Source organism: Durio zibethinus, chromosome 10 (assembly GCF_047325235.1).
Source record: "Durio zibethinus cultivar Kanyao isolate XHJ-2024 chromosome 10, ASM4732523v1, whole genome shotgun sequence".
Taxonomy (NCBI): Eukaryota; Viridiplantae; Streptophyta; class Magnoliopsida; order Malvales; family Malvaceae; genus Durio; species Durio zibethinus.
Genome location: NC_143171.1, coordinates 21390903 through 21405708, shown reverse-complemented (window position 1 = coordinate 21405708; position 14806 = coordinate 21390903). Strand labels below are relative to the sequence as shown.

General features: G+C 33.3%; 1 protein-coding gene across 2 annotated transcripts in view; it reads left to right on the top strand.

The window, feature by feature from the left end:
• The window catches only part of LOC111293110 (callose synthase 7-like), a 37197-nt gene that overhangs the window by 13634 nt on the left and 8757 nt on the right, over nt 1-14806 (top strand). For both annotated transcript variants that reach the window (XM_089766914.1, XM_022885849.2), the window contains 29 exons: nt 1343-1474; nt 1565-1641; nt 1719-1806; nt 2417-2539; nt 2645-2762; nt 3005-3336; nt 3484-3536; nt 3642-3702; nt 5229-5310; nt 5409-5458; nt 5563-5649; nt 5878-5982; nt 6207-6301; nt 6391-6472; nt 6565-6728; nt 6886-7009; nt 7119-7222; nt 7696-7795; nt 7884-8035; nt 8353-8462; nt 8547-8645; nt 8755-8823; nt 8961-9111; nt 9207-9327; nt 10174-10296; nt 10372-10490; nt 10629-10712; nt 11345-11457; nt 11529-11758. In XM_089766914.1, the coding sequence (XP_089623040.1) occupies nt 1343-1474; nt 1565-1641; nt 1719-1806; nt 2417-2539; nt 2645-2762; nt 3005-3336; nt 3484-3536; nt 3642-3702; nt 5229-5310; nt 5409-5458; nt 5563-5649; nt 5878-5982; nt 6207-6301; nt 6391-6472; nt 6565-6728; nt 6886-7009; nt 7119-7222; nt 7696-7795; nt 7884-8035; nt 8353-8462; nt 8547-8645; nt 8755-8823; nt 8961-9111; nt 9207-9327; nt 10174-10296; nt 10372-10490; nt 10629-10712; nt 11345-11457; nt 11529-11758 (3348 nt within the window). The remainder of the gene's footprint in view (nt 1-1342; nt 1475-1564; nt 1642-1718; nt 1807-2416; nt 2540-2644; nt 2763-3004; nt 3337-3483; nt 3537-3641; nt 3703-5228; nt 5311-5408; nt 5459-5562; nt 5650-5877; nt 5983-6206; nt 6302-6390; nt 6473-6564; nt 6729-6885; nt 7010-7118; nt 7223-7695; nt 7796-7883; nt 8036-8352; nt 8463-8546; nt 8646-8754; nt 8824-8960; nt 9112-9206; nt 9328-10173; nt 10297-10371; nt 10491-10628; nt 10713-11344; nt 11458-11528; nt 11759-14806) is intronic.

Genomic DNA, 14806 nt, shown 5'->3' with positions numbered 1-14806 from the left:
TTGAAGTACGTTTCCTTCGCTGAATCTTAAATTTCTTTGGTTGTTTTGTAGTACATGAAATTTTCTCTAGTCTCATTGGTCATAGAGTTGATTAACCATGACATCACCGTGTTGTTCTCCAACTTTTAGCTTTTGAACCTCGTATCATTCTCTTATAGAGGTGCACTTGCTCCGGTAAGGTAATCTTCCTTACCTTTTCCACACATGAACATCATAACGGACTAGGATAATTGAATATAGTTTTGTTCGTTGAGTTTGTGCCTTGTAATTTGGAGGACTGATCCTTCAAGTACATTGGGGTTGCTGGTGACAACAGTCCAGTTCAGAGGTAGCCTCCCACATCAAGCTCTCCCTTTCACTGGCCACGTTGGACTTTGAATGTGTCGAATTTCAAAGGTCTAGATCTTGCTCTGATACCATGAAGAAATTTCTGCAATAAAAACTCTTTTTATTCCTCCATATTTACTTTATTACAATACTAAAATTGCATGAAAAATATATAGGCTAAAGACTGAATATTTCCTGCCTTAAAACCTGGGATATCTGTGCATAAAAAAAGAAACAACAGCTAACCAAGGAGAGATTTACTCTCTACACAAAATAGGAAAATAACTAATGGTTTTGGTGTAATTACCCAAATCACTCCTTATTTTAAAAATAAGTCAACTAAACAAGCAATGATGAAGATTGGATTTCCACAAAAATAAACCTAAAAGATTCTCTGTCAAGAAGTAGTTTTAAGACATTTTCAAGGGGAAAATAGTAAACTATAATGATTGAAAGTTATGCATCTCTAAAAGGAGAATTGTTTTTGTAAAAGTATACTGGTGTAGGAATTTATGTTAAAATGCAGAAATGTATAAGAAAGAATGTATTGTTTAGCATTTTTTTTTTATCTTTAGCTCAAGTTTGGGCTTGAGCTCGTGTACCATATGAGTCAAGCTGAGCCGAGCTTTAGTGGTAACAAATTCTTTTTAAATTCAGTTTGCTTGAGTCAATATTAAGCTCATATTGGATCTTCAATATTTATGTAGCTGAGCTTGAGCTCATTACTATTTGACTTTGTTTGTCTCAATACCACCTTTATATTAATTCTACATTTATTATGTTTGAATCAACAATAGAATCTAGTACTTGATAGCAGAAGTCTGGTGTATTCGAAATTATCTATTTTATGCCCTGTAAATTCTATATCCTAGAATTTCAGATGGATAGCACTCATAATTGATAATGTGGTCAATTTCCCAAGTTAAACCTTTCCCCCTCACATCATTGCTTGTCAGTGTTTTCTGGCATCTAGTCTTTCTAAAAGTGACATTTTTATTTTTCCTAATTTTTGAAGATGGCAAGTGATGTTTTTGAAACTTTGTCTAGCAAAGTGCATCCTGTTAGTGACACAAACCAATCAGCAGCGCCTGACCAGGAATACTTTTTAAGAACTGTCATAACACCTATTTACAACGTTCTGTTTAAGGTAATTTATGTTTTATTCTATTTGGAAAATTTTTTCATCCTATTTGTTTAAATTTTCATAACTAAAATTCAATATGCTTTGGTGGGAAAGGAAGCAAGAAAAAACAAGGAAGGTATGGCAAGCCATTCTAGATGGAGCAATTATGATGATCTAAATGAGTTCTTTTGGTAAGTTTCTTCAATGTTGAATAATGTTTTGTCTACACCAGTCAGAAAATTGAAATCTAGAAAATTGTTTTTTCTAGGTCTGATAATTGCTTTAAGCTAACGTGGAGAAGAGACTGTGAAAAATATTCCTTTCTGCAGCTTGAAGAGATACCACTTCCAAATGAGGTAGCTTCTTTTCCCTGTTAGTTCTGGACTTAATCTATGTTAGCCATAAATTTGATTCTCATCTAATTAATTTGACGATGATTGTTTAATAAAATTAGGTTCACAAATTGTAGTTCATACTGTTATCTTTTGGAGGAGAGATAATATAGAACAATCTTCTTTGTGCAAGCATGAAAGTTTGGAAGGATTGTTAGTTAGTGACTTGGTCATGTTTGTAACAAAGTTTTAGTCCCTCTATTAGTTGGTTTTGAGCAGTTTATCATGAATATATTTGTAATTCTTTGAAATTTCTGTAACTTTTGAGTTTTAACCTTAGTTGTCCCTTATGTAGTTTAAGTCCATTCTTTTTTCCACTGAATTGCCTTTCTTGAATTTCACATTTTTCATAATTCTTTTCTTTTGTGTGTACACTATGAACTAAAAATCGGTTGATTGGGATTTTGAGTCTTTTGAACTATGTTGATTTGGCAGTTGAGAAATATAGATTTCGGCATCTTCTAAACGCACCAGCCTTATCCTTTTCGTTATCAAATTGACCTCTATTAGTATTTTTCAACTTCTTTTATTTTTTTTCCTAAGATTTGAGTTCAAGTGCATATATCCCTTTCAGATTGTTAATCCATGCACTATTGGAAAGAGGAAGCATAAAACTAACTTTGTTGAAGCCCGCACGTTTTGGCACCTATATAGAAGTTTTCACCGAATGTGGATATTCTTCATAATGGCTTTGCAGGTGACTTCTCTTTTCACCCTTTGCCTTGATTTTTTTTTTCTCTTTTATACAATCGGTTTGAGTATGTATATTTTCTTTTGTTTTTTTTTTCTTTTTATATATCAGGCTATGGTAATTGTTGCATGGACACGTTCTGGATCTATTTACACTGTTTTCGATGAAGATTTCTTAAGACGAGTGTTAAGCATTTTCATTACTTCCGCTGTTCTCAATCTTTTGGAAGGTAACAAAATTTTTCCTATGACGTGTAATATGGAAGCTGTCTCATATAAATGTTGATAAATTGAAAGACAATCATATTCATGATAATAATTCCTGTTAAACTTTTTTCAGTATAATGATATTCATAAATTTATATATTAATATGCTAATTACAAGTTCTGCAATCAGTTATACTCCATCTTAGCGACAGGCTTTTGATAGAGTGTTTGATGATTTTCATCTTTGCATTTATTTCGTCTGCAGCTATTCTGGATATAGCTCTTACTTTCAATGCTTGGAGGAGCTTTGAATTTACCCAAATACTGCGGTACCTTATGAAATTGTTCATGGGAGCTGTATGGGTTGTGGTTTTGCCAATAGGTTATTCTATTTCTGTGAAGAATCCAACAGGAGTCATCAAGTTCTTTAAACACTGGACTGGGAATATACAAAACCAGTCATTATATAATTATATTGTTGTACTTTATTTGATACCTGATTTATTGGCTACTATACTATTTGCGCTTCCACTTTTGCGGAAAAAAATGGAACTCTCAAATTGGCGGATAATTACTCTTGTTATGTGGTGGAATCAGGCAAGCGTATCAAGCATTATTACTTTTGACTGATTTATTTATTTTGTTTTGTGTGCAGTTTTGTTTTTATTCCCCTTCATCTTCCCTTGTTGTTTTATTACTTAAATTTGTTTGACTTTTCTGTATATAATTTTTATTTTGCTCCAGCCAAAACTTTATGTCGGAAGAGGCATGCATGAGGACTTCTTTTCACTCCTAAAGTAAGAGAAAAATTGTTTTGGATTTTTTTTCAGCCATGTTTCAGATTCGTCCACATACATTGGATTTGAACTTGTTCCATTAATGGAATTATTTAATACACTCAGGTACACAATGTTTTGGATTATGCTGCTACTTATCAAGCTAACATTCAGCTATTTTGTTGAGGTGATTTCTCCTTTATTTTTATGAATAAGTACCTGAAATTCCAAATTCTTGAATGTTAAATTTATGAAAGTAATCGAATATTGATTTCAATTGCATTAATGAGTATTCATAAGTACATGTAATTATCTGTTTCACACTTTTGCATTGTGGTATATGATGTTTAAGGTGGTTTATCCGAGAATGAAACTTAACTAGTTAAAAGTGGCCATGGAGGATGGACATGAAAAAAGACGATCCTTATTAGTTGGGGTTATTGAAAACACATGAAGCTTTAGGTTTAGCTGACGTCAAATAAAGTGTTTTCTATAAAGGAATACTTTTCGTGTGGTTTTTTTTTCCTCTCTAATGCATCCAATAATCTAATATGTATGATACACATGCAACTTAGCTAAAGAAATGTATATCAACAAGTTTAATTTCTTGACATTTTTTAATTTCCTTTTTACTTATTTTATAAGTTAAATTATTTGTTTTTTATTCTTCAGTTTAGGAAATGAAATTATTAATAGAATAAAGCAATGGAGCTTATTCTTTTAAGAATTTCCTATGGTTGTATGATACAGACTTATGACTTGGGAAAACATAATGTCATGTAGCCTTGTATGTGAAAAATATAATTAATATTTTGATGAAGTCTTGTCCTGGGTGTATAATATATATAATTAAAATAATTTGGCGTTGTCATTTTTTTTTTCTGATATAGTCAGACAGAAACATACTCCAAAAGATATACACACAATGATGGATAGAACCACAGGTAATAGAAAATACTGAATAAAATCTCAGAGGGAAGGGGAAGGGGAATGGGAAAATCATTTAAGCATGTTGAAGAAGAATGCAAGTGGTTTGGCCATCACTTGCATTGTTCTGCAACACGCACGCTTAATCCTCTTGCTGTTCCTAGTGAGGTTTTATTCATAATTTTTGGAGTTGGTTTCTTTAGTACCTGCAGGATCACAATTCACAACTAGGCAGAGGGTGAGCCAAAGAGAGCAGGCAGAGGCCTTTTACCCTGGCCCCTCTCCCCCCCCCTTTTGAAAGGCCTTGTTTTCAATTTAAATTTTTTGAACAATTAAATCTTACTTTGGCCCTTCAAAAAATCCATCCTTAGGAAAATTTTGTAGTAACATTTTATGTCTTATAATTGGTGACAGACTTTTATTATTGATTTTCGCTATTGATTTTTTACATTTCTTGTTAAAACATCATGTCATGAAAAGTATATAATATATATTTTACTGACAAAACATATTATTTAGAGAATTTGTTAACTGTGGTTTTTATTCTTTTATTTTCAATGGAACTCTCTCCCACATATATTCCCCTCAATCATGAAATTTGTGATTTCACCCTTGTAACTAGTTAGCTAGTCTATGGATATAATATATCTGTGCAAACATCTGTTGATTTCTATTTAGCGAGCTATTGATCTTTCTACATTTGTCTCTTTATAATAATCACTTTCTTTGACAATGTGTAAAAATCAAATGAAGGTTGCTTCTAAGCTCTATTACTTTCATTTTAAGATTTTGCCACTTGTGCAACCAACGAAGGACATTTTGGATATGCATGTTGAAGACTATCTATTGCACAAGTTTGTTCCGAATGGTAATATATCTCCTTTTATATTTCTTTTCCCTTGTGATTGTTTTACTATCTCTATCTTTCTATAGCATCTACTAATTCAAATTCTAAAACTTCTATAGTTGCTCATAACGTTGGAGCTCTTATAGCAATATGGGCTCCAATTATCTTGGTAAGTAATCATACAAGAACCTTGTAATGGAAAATTTAATATAAGTCATTATTCTTGTTACCTAAGTAGGTTGTTTCATTATCTGAGGGTTTACTCTTGCATAGGTTTATTTTATGGATACTCAAATATGGTATGCCATATTTTCTACCCTTTTTAGTGGGGTTCTTGGAGCCTTCAGACATGTGGGTGAGGTATGCTATAATTCTGTGCTCATGCTATCAGAAATATGAAAATTAAAAAATGTGTATGAATGTGTGTGATTGAGTATACATACATAAATACACTCACGTGCATGTATGTATGTATGATTTTGTGAAAGCACTGAAGTTTTCTTTCATTGCATCTTGTGCTCTAATTTGTGGACTTACATTAGGGAGATTACCTTCTTAACTTTTTGCTTTCATCGGATTATTTCTTAGATACATACACTTGGGATGCTGCGATCCAGATTTCATAAAGTACCTCCAGCTTTTGGTCAATGTTTTTTTCCATCAGCACACCATGATTCAAAGACAAAGCTCTCGGTAGTGCCAATTGCATATATTCTACCAATGCCTACAATTGCTCTTAATTGTTTGAGATTTTTGTGCATCATTCCAGATATCAAAGCATTTCATTTAAATATAAATGCCATTAGTCCACATGGTATCTTATCATCACTATATATTTAGATGATTTTGGGCCTTTTCCTTCCTTCTTCTTTATTTTCCTTTTCTTTTGTCTAAACTAAAACACTCCTCAATGGCAGGATAAGTCAATAGAACAAAAGAACATGGCAAATTTTTGTCAAATGTGGAATGAATTCATTCGTTCCATGCGTGTTGAGGATCTAATTAGCAATAAGTAAGGACTTCTTGCTGTAAACTTCACTCCATGCAAAATATAAAGATACATATAACTCTTGTATTTTCCTTTGCCTGATTATTTACCAGGGATGAAGAATTGTTGCTTGTCCCATATTTTTCAAGTGATGGCTCTGTGGTTAGGTGGCCACTTTTCTTGCTAGCTAGTAAGGTAAACACTATTCAGTAGTTTCTCAAGTTTTACATTTACATGTGATGCAAGTTGTTTTTCTTATAGATTATTTCCCTTGCAACATCTTACAGATTCCTGCAGCATTGAACATAGCGAAAGATTTTAAGGGGAAGGAGGATGCTGAGTTCATTAAACTGATTAAGGGTGATTTTTATATGCATTCAGTGGTGATTGAATGTTATGAGACGGTCAGATGTCTTATAGATGGCCTTTTGGAAGATGAGGCTGATAAAAAGTAAGGTTGAAGGATTCATATTTATTGAATTGAACATACAAATATAATCCTAGATGTCCTCTTGCAATTTTACGTAGTATATAAGAAATTACTCTTTTTTTTTTTGTCTCAATTAATCATTTTCTAATTTTTCCCCCTTTTTCTCATCTGGGAATAGGATTGTAATGAAGATTTATGATGAAGTAGGCAATAGTAGACGAGAGAAGAAGTTTTTGAAAGAATTCAAAATGAGTGGTATGCCTTTGCTCAGTGTAAAGTTGGAGAAGTGGCTAAACATCTTGGTATCAATTGAGTTTAATCCGTGTTCTCTTCTTTTCTGTTTTTCATCTGCTTTTTTTTTCGTAGTGACATACTTATAATTACTCTGTTACTGGAGTTCATATGTCACAGATGACTGATTACTGGGATGATGAAATATACAAGGCCCGGATGACCAAAGCTCTGCAGGGCATCATGGATACTGTTACACATGATGTTATGATTAATGGCCAGAAGTAAGCTTCAAAAGCACAACCTTTATATTGATAGGAATTCTTCTCCCCTTCTGGTCAGATACTTTAATTACCTTTACTAAAATGAAAGAAAAAAAAAATCATATTAGATACTCTGGTACACTGTTAACAGAAAGTTATAAGGATATAAGAAAATCTGATCTTTTATTCCAACGAGAAAAGCATTAGTATCAACTGCAACAAGTTCAAATTTATCCTCAGTTTCCATGTTGTCTTGTGATTGGGATTACCAACCACAACTTGCCTAGTGAAGCCTAAAATGTCGATCTGCACTTTTGATGAAATCCCTGTAAAATAGACCATCATGGACTTCACTTCTAGATGTGTTATGGACCCATATCAGTCTTTGCCAAACTAGAAACTACTAGTTTTTGAACCTGGTAATTGCTGAATTTATACCACTGAATGAGTCTTCATCACTAACATGGGCTATGAATTTCCTCTTCTCTTTGTAGAACCCTTCAAGGAGCATATGGTTTTCAGAATTGCAAAGATGGACAGAGTTTTGAAAAGATTAATATTCAGGATAGACGGAACAAATCTTGGAAGGACAAGGTCTTGAACTCTGTTTTAAATATCCTTTTAAGTTTTAAATATTGCAAATTGAGATTTGCTTCTTATCCTATTCTACAATTTTCTATAGGTCTCTAGGCTTCATTTTCTTCTGACTTTCAAAGAATCTGCTGTTGACGTGCCTCAAAATTCAGAGGCTCGACGCCGTATCACTTTTTTTGCAAATTCATTATTTATGAATATGCCAAGTGCACCAAAAATCAGTGATATGCGCTCCTTCAGGTCAGTGACCATTGATGATTTGGTGATGGTAGTACACTAAATGACAGCTTTGGAATTTTCTGTGACCAGTTGATGTTAGTCAATGTAAAAGCCAAGGACTGATGGCTTGTGTCAATCTAGGAATAGTTAATATTTTGCTTCTCTTTTTTTTTTTTTTAATAATTTTTCATGATTGATTAATGTCTGCTGGGTCATTCCACAGGAATTATTATCTTGAAACTACAAATTGTTTTAAGGAACTTTTGGAAGTCAAAGAAGATATGTTTTACTGTAATTACTTTACACTCTTTTGTTTATTTCTCAATTTATTGTTTCAGTGTTTTGACTCCATATTACAAAGAACCTATTCTTTATTCCTATGATGAACTTAATAAAGAAAATGAGGATGGGATATCAACTTTGTTCTACCTTCAGAAGATATATCCATGTGAGTTATGGATTTACCATTGTATTATTTTTATTATCATCTAAAATAACATGAACTTATAAGCTAGTACTGTCTACAAATTAGATGAATGGACCAACTTCCAGGAGCGAATGAATTACAGAGAGAGCAAGGAGGATACCTGTAAATGGGCAACTTACAGAGGACAGACACTTTTTAGATCAGGTCTGGGTAATGATGGTCAACTTTACAATCCATCATAAACTAATTTTATTTCTGGATGATTATTTCTAGATATTTGACATGGCCACATCATCCTATATGTTTCTGTCAGTGCGAGGGATGATGAACTACAGGAAGGCCCTAGAACTTCAATGCTCCTTGGAATTTCCTAATCATAACGGTTTGTGGCTTTCTAGACACATTTTCTGTTATCAATATGAACTGTTTTCTTCTTTTTTACATTTCAATATATTTTTGCAGGATTGTTACCACCAAACATCATGCCATTCTACCATTAACTATATCTTGACTTTGCAGCTTCAAGCGAGGAGGATTCTATTCGAGTGCAAGCTCTGCCTGATTTAAAATTCACCTATGTTGTATCTTGTCAGATCTATGGAGCTCTGAAAAATTCTGATGATTCTCGAGACCAAAGTCATCAAAAGAATATTCTGAATCTCATGTTAATGTATGTTATCTATCGATGCCCTGTTATAAGACCAAAACTCTCCCATGTAAATTAAAAATATTTGTGGAATCACTGCTTACTTTAATATTGCATAGGCACCCATCTCTACGTATTGCTTATATTGATGAAAGGGAGGAGACTGTTAATGGAGAATCCCAAACAACTTATTACTCTGTTCTTGTCAAGGGAGGTGATAAATTTGATGGCTATGAAAGGGTAAGTGCTAGTTTTATGATGATTTTTCTTAAATTTTTTGGAATTTGTTAATTTTGTGTATGTAATTTTGATTGATTAATAGGATGCAATTCTCTCAACCTTATGGGCTATCTAAGTCATTCCTGCCCAATGTGTGGTTTGTTTGAAACCAATGGGGCATGCTTGGGGTTGAGTGAAGGCTGAAGCTAGTCCCTAACTGGGTGAGGGAATGTATTCTTTAACCTGTTGTCCTAATACGTATATACAAGATTAATGTTTAATTTATAATTTATTTTGATTTTTTCCCTTGTCCACTAGCTTTTTCATGCTTTCTCTAATTGGTTCTTGATAGGAAAGAAACTCAATTGCAGCCTAGTTCTTAAAGAAATTTTATAGGTATTAGAGATTAGGGAAATTTTGATTGATTTTGGACACAACATTCTCCTTGGTTCCAATCAGAATCCCTAAAGTCAAACAATTTACTACCATTTTTTAGGTATCAAACTTCTCACATGAAAGTTGAAAAAATACACCTACAAAAATCACTATTGATGGTAGCCAAAATAAAGTAAAAATATTCCTTAACAGTTGAACAAAATAACTGACTAATAATTTGATAACAGTCCAATAAATGATGCTATGAATTTTTACAATGACATTCACCTGCTTTAGAACATTACAAACTTGACAGTGAAAGAAAATTGCTCTTTTCTCTCTGTTAAATTAGGTATGTGTCTGGGCGCACATATTTGATCAAAGTCACAATTGTCAAATTCCTAATGATGTTTTGGCCTACAAGATTATGTCAATTTTCTAACATATGTAATTGTTTACAACATCCTCATGGAATATTCCTTGTACTTCTAGGAAATATACCGCATCAAACTTCCAGGTCCTCCAACAAAAATTGGTGAAGGAAAACCTGAAAACCAAAATCATGCCCTAATCTTTACTCGTGGAGAAGCCTTGCAGACAATAGATATGAATCAGGTAGCTGTTTTTTTCTCCTTCTCAAGATAGGTCATCAAGGTTCTAGAACAGCTCTTAATACTTTGTCTTTTTTAGGATAACTATTTTGAAGAGGCTTTTAAAATGAGAAATGTTTTGGAAGAGTTTGAACACTCCTGTCGCTGGCAACAGAGACCTACAATATTAGGTCTAAGAGAGCATATATTTACAGGAAGGTTAGTCTGACCAGTTGTCATTATAGATTTTGGTTTTGATTTGTTTAGTGGGTGTGCAAAAGCAAGTAAAAATGCAGTTATTGCAGAACAATGGCTAAATACTAATATATTTTTATACTTTTTAATTTTCTTTTGCAGTGTTTCATCACTTGCTTGGTTTATGTCCAATCAAGAAACTAGCTTTGTAACCATCGGCCAACGCTTTTTAGCAAGTCCTTTGAGGTACCCTAAATTTTCATCTTGGCAAAATTGGTTACTTGGGAAATACTGTTTATTGGTTGTTGCTAACATTCATGTTGAACAGGAGCTCAAATGGTTGCTTGTGTTATTTAGTAACCCATGCAATAATAGTGATAAATAAATAGCTCACATTTTGTTAACCAATCCTTAAGTTCATTAACTCATATGGTTGGTTCCGTAGCATTTCAAATTGTTTCTCAAAACACTCTATAAGTCACATAAAATAAAATCTAACAAATCTTTCCATGCACCAATTACGATTGCAAAAGAATGGGGCCAAGTCAAGCTCCTGTTGCTCCAGCTCATTTTGGTAGTTTTCAATAGCTTGATGTCAAAAATTAAATTTATCTTGAATTTTCAAGTTTACTCACATATTCTAGTTTACTGTACTTAAAAATATATCTGAAACAAACCTTTTCAAGTAACCAACTGAGAAGAATTTTTATTGCTTATATTCAGCACTAGTTCTTTTTCTAGATCTGTTTTCTATCTTTGCTTGACAAATTGATAACATATGAAGTTAGGGAATTATAACTTTGTTATTTATCTCTGGTATGATTGTATCTATTTCTATCATAACCATCTTAGTTTCTTTGATGATCTTATCTTTGCAGGGTGCGGTTCCATTATGGTCATCCTGACATATTTGACAGAATCTTCCACATAACAAGGGGTGGCATTAGCAAAGCTTCAAAAACTATTAATTTGAGTGAGGACATATTTGCAGGTACTCTCTAGTAACTAATCTAACTATCTCCATGAGTTTAATATTTTGGTTAATTCCACAAGTTTTTTCAGGGTTCAATTCAACTCTTCGAGGGGGATATATAACACATCATGATTATATCCAAGTTGGAAAGGGACGTGATGTCGGCATGAACCAGATATCATCTTTTGAGGCAAAAGTTGCAAATGGAAATGGAGAGCAAACACTTAGCCGTGATGTGTATCGCCTTGGATGTCGATTTGACTTCTTTAGAATGCTGTCATTCTACTTTACAACTGTTGGTTTCTATTTTAACAGCATGGTGAGCAAACCAAACTAATTTCTTTCTTTATATGTTTTTATGTACTTGAATTTGGTAAATAGATAAAGGTTAGCTGATCAGATAATTTATATAGCCTAAGCAGCCTATACTTTGGGGGAAGGGCGCATTTTGCTTTGTAGACAAACTAAAAAATAAAATTATGTGGAAAACTAAGAGTAAAACTGAATGTATATTGAAAAACTGCTTTTAAGAATTGTACAAGCACCTTAGGTTTATATAGAACTAACTAGTGGGTAAACGAGGAAACTAAATCTTCCTAAAATTGATCCTATAATTAAGGGATTATCTAACCTAATTTTTTGTCCTTAATTCTAGCGATACAAACACTTAATTCTAGGGATACAAATATAAATATATAGATTACAACTAGCTGTAAATAAGTGTTTTCCCACACTTTCCCTCAAGCTGGTGAATAGGTGTTTTCCATTCCCAGCTCGGAAATAATTTCTTGAATGTTGCACTACTGAGACCTTTAGTCGACACATATGCAAGTTGACCCTTGGTTGATACATATGGTGTACAAATCAACCCATTATCTAGTTTCTCCTTTATGAAGTGACGGTTTGCTTCAATGATTGTGTGCAATGCTTATTGCAGACTTGTTATCACAGTAGAGTCTCATTGGTTCATTTTACTTGATCTTCGAGTCTTCTAGGATAATCTTTAACCATAATAGTTCACAAATTCCTTTAGCCATTGCTTTGAACTCTACTTTAGCACTTGATCTTGCTACCACATTTTGATTTTTACTCCAAGTCACAAGATTACCATTTATGAAAGTGTAGTAGCCTGAGGTTGATCTTTTATTAGTTACCGAACCTATATAATCTGCATCTGTATATGTCTCTAGAACCAGCCCCAAAATTTTTTTTGAACAAGATACCTTTCCTAGTATTGACCTTCAAATAGTAATACACGGTAGATAGCCTATAGGTGTACTTTTTTAGGACTATGCGTAAATTGACTTATAACACTCATAGCATATGTTATATCAGGTCTAGTATGTGAGAGATAAATGAATCTTCCAACTAATCTCTGGTACATCTCTCTATCTATAGCAGCATCTTCATTAGCTTCTCCAAGTTTATGATTAGGATCTTTAAGGGTATTTGCAGGTTTACATGTGAGCTTCTCAGTTTCCTTCAAAAGATCCATCGCATATTTCTATTATGAGATGAAAATACCATGCCATGAGTGAGCTACTTCAATTTTTAGGACGTACTTCAATTTTCCTAACTCTTTTATCTCAAATTCTCTAGTCAAACACTGTTTTAGAGGTTCTTTCTCTTTTTTATCATCTCCGGTTACAATTATTTTATCAATATACACTAATAGAATTGTGACTCTCCCTAAATCCAAGCACTTGATAAACAATGTGTGATCTCCTTGATTCTGCTTATATCCCATTGCTAGCATCACTTTGGCAAATCTCCTAAACTAAGCCCTAGGAGACTGTTTAATGTCATATAAAGCCTTTTTCAACTTGCATACTTTTTTTGCTTCTAGATGACCTTTAAATCCTGATCGAACCTGCATATATATTTCTTCTTCCAAATCACCATTTGGAAAAGCATTCTTTACATCAAATTGTTGAAGTTGCCAATTGTACTTTGCAGCCAAGGATAACAAAATGCTAACTGTATTTATCTTGGCAATTAGAGCAAAAGTTTCATGATAATTCACTTCATAAGTTTGAGTGTAGTCCTTAGCCACCAACTTGGCCTTATACCTTTCAACAATACCCTCCGCTTTGTATTTTACAGTGAAAACCCATTTACATCCAACTGGATTTTTTCCTGTAGGCAACTCTACCAGTTCCCATGTCTTTTTTTTCTCTAAGGCCTCCATTTCTATTTTCATGGCATGCCTCCATTTCTCACTAGATAATGCCTCGGGTAATGTAGTTGGAATAGAACTAATGTTTAGGCTCACAAGGAAATTTTTGTGGGATGGTGAGAATTTTTCAAATGACACAAAATTAGAGATTGGGTATAGTGGATGTGTTAAGCATCCAACTTAAAATCAATTGGCAGTAAATTAAGGGGCTCAACCTGAATATAAGACTACAGGAAATTAAATATTTATTAGATGTGGGATAATACCACTTTAACAGGTCCCCATCACGTGTAGGCAGAGATGAAAGAAGCCTATCAGGTGACAGATTTGAAAAAGGGTAATGAAAAGAAATCTTGGCTCTGATACCATGTAGAAAACTTAAATAACAATTGTCTTTATTTCTTCTTATTCTGTCTACAATGAAGGAGTACATCTAAATGAATAGGAGCAATGAAGTTCTTTATTAGGAAACAACTTACATGAAATAGAAAACAAAAGATAATAAAAGGAGAATTATTCTATTATAAAATAGAAACAAATTCCTAAAATCTTGATAATTAGAATAGTTGATTAAATCAGAAAAGTAAATGAGAAATATTCCCAAAATAAATTAGGAAATCAAGTTGCACTAATGTAGGAGAATCGGATTTTTACACTCCCCCTCAAGTTGGGATATGAATGTTAATCATTCTTAGCTTGGATTTCAATTTGTCAAAAATGCTTCTAGGAAGAGCTTTAGTCAGAATATTTGCGGGCTTGTAAGGATATAGGCTAGTTTGACCGACCCATTTTCTATCTTTTCTTTTATGAAATTTCGATCCAGCTCTATGTGCTTGTCCTATCATGATAAACAGGGTTTTTGGCAATATTTATAGTAGTCTTATTGTCACAAAACAGTGTCAGAGATGTCACATTCTGAACTTTTAATTCTCAAAGTAACCTCATCAGCCAAATTCCTTCACAAATACCATGGGACATTGCTTTAAACTCAGCCTTAGCACTGCTCCTAGCTACAATAGCTTTTTTTTTACTTCTCCAAGTGACCAAATTGCCCCAAACATAAGTGCAATAGCTAGTAGTGGACCTTCTATCTGTTACTGATCCAGCCTAATTAGCATATGTGTACACTTCGAAAGCCCTGTCCATTGACTTCTTAAAATATAGACCTTCACTAGAGCTCTTTTTTAAGTA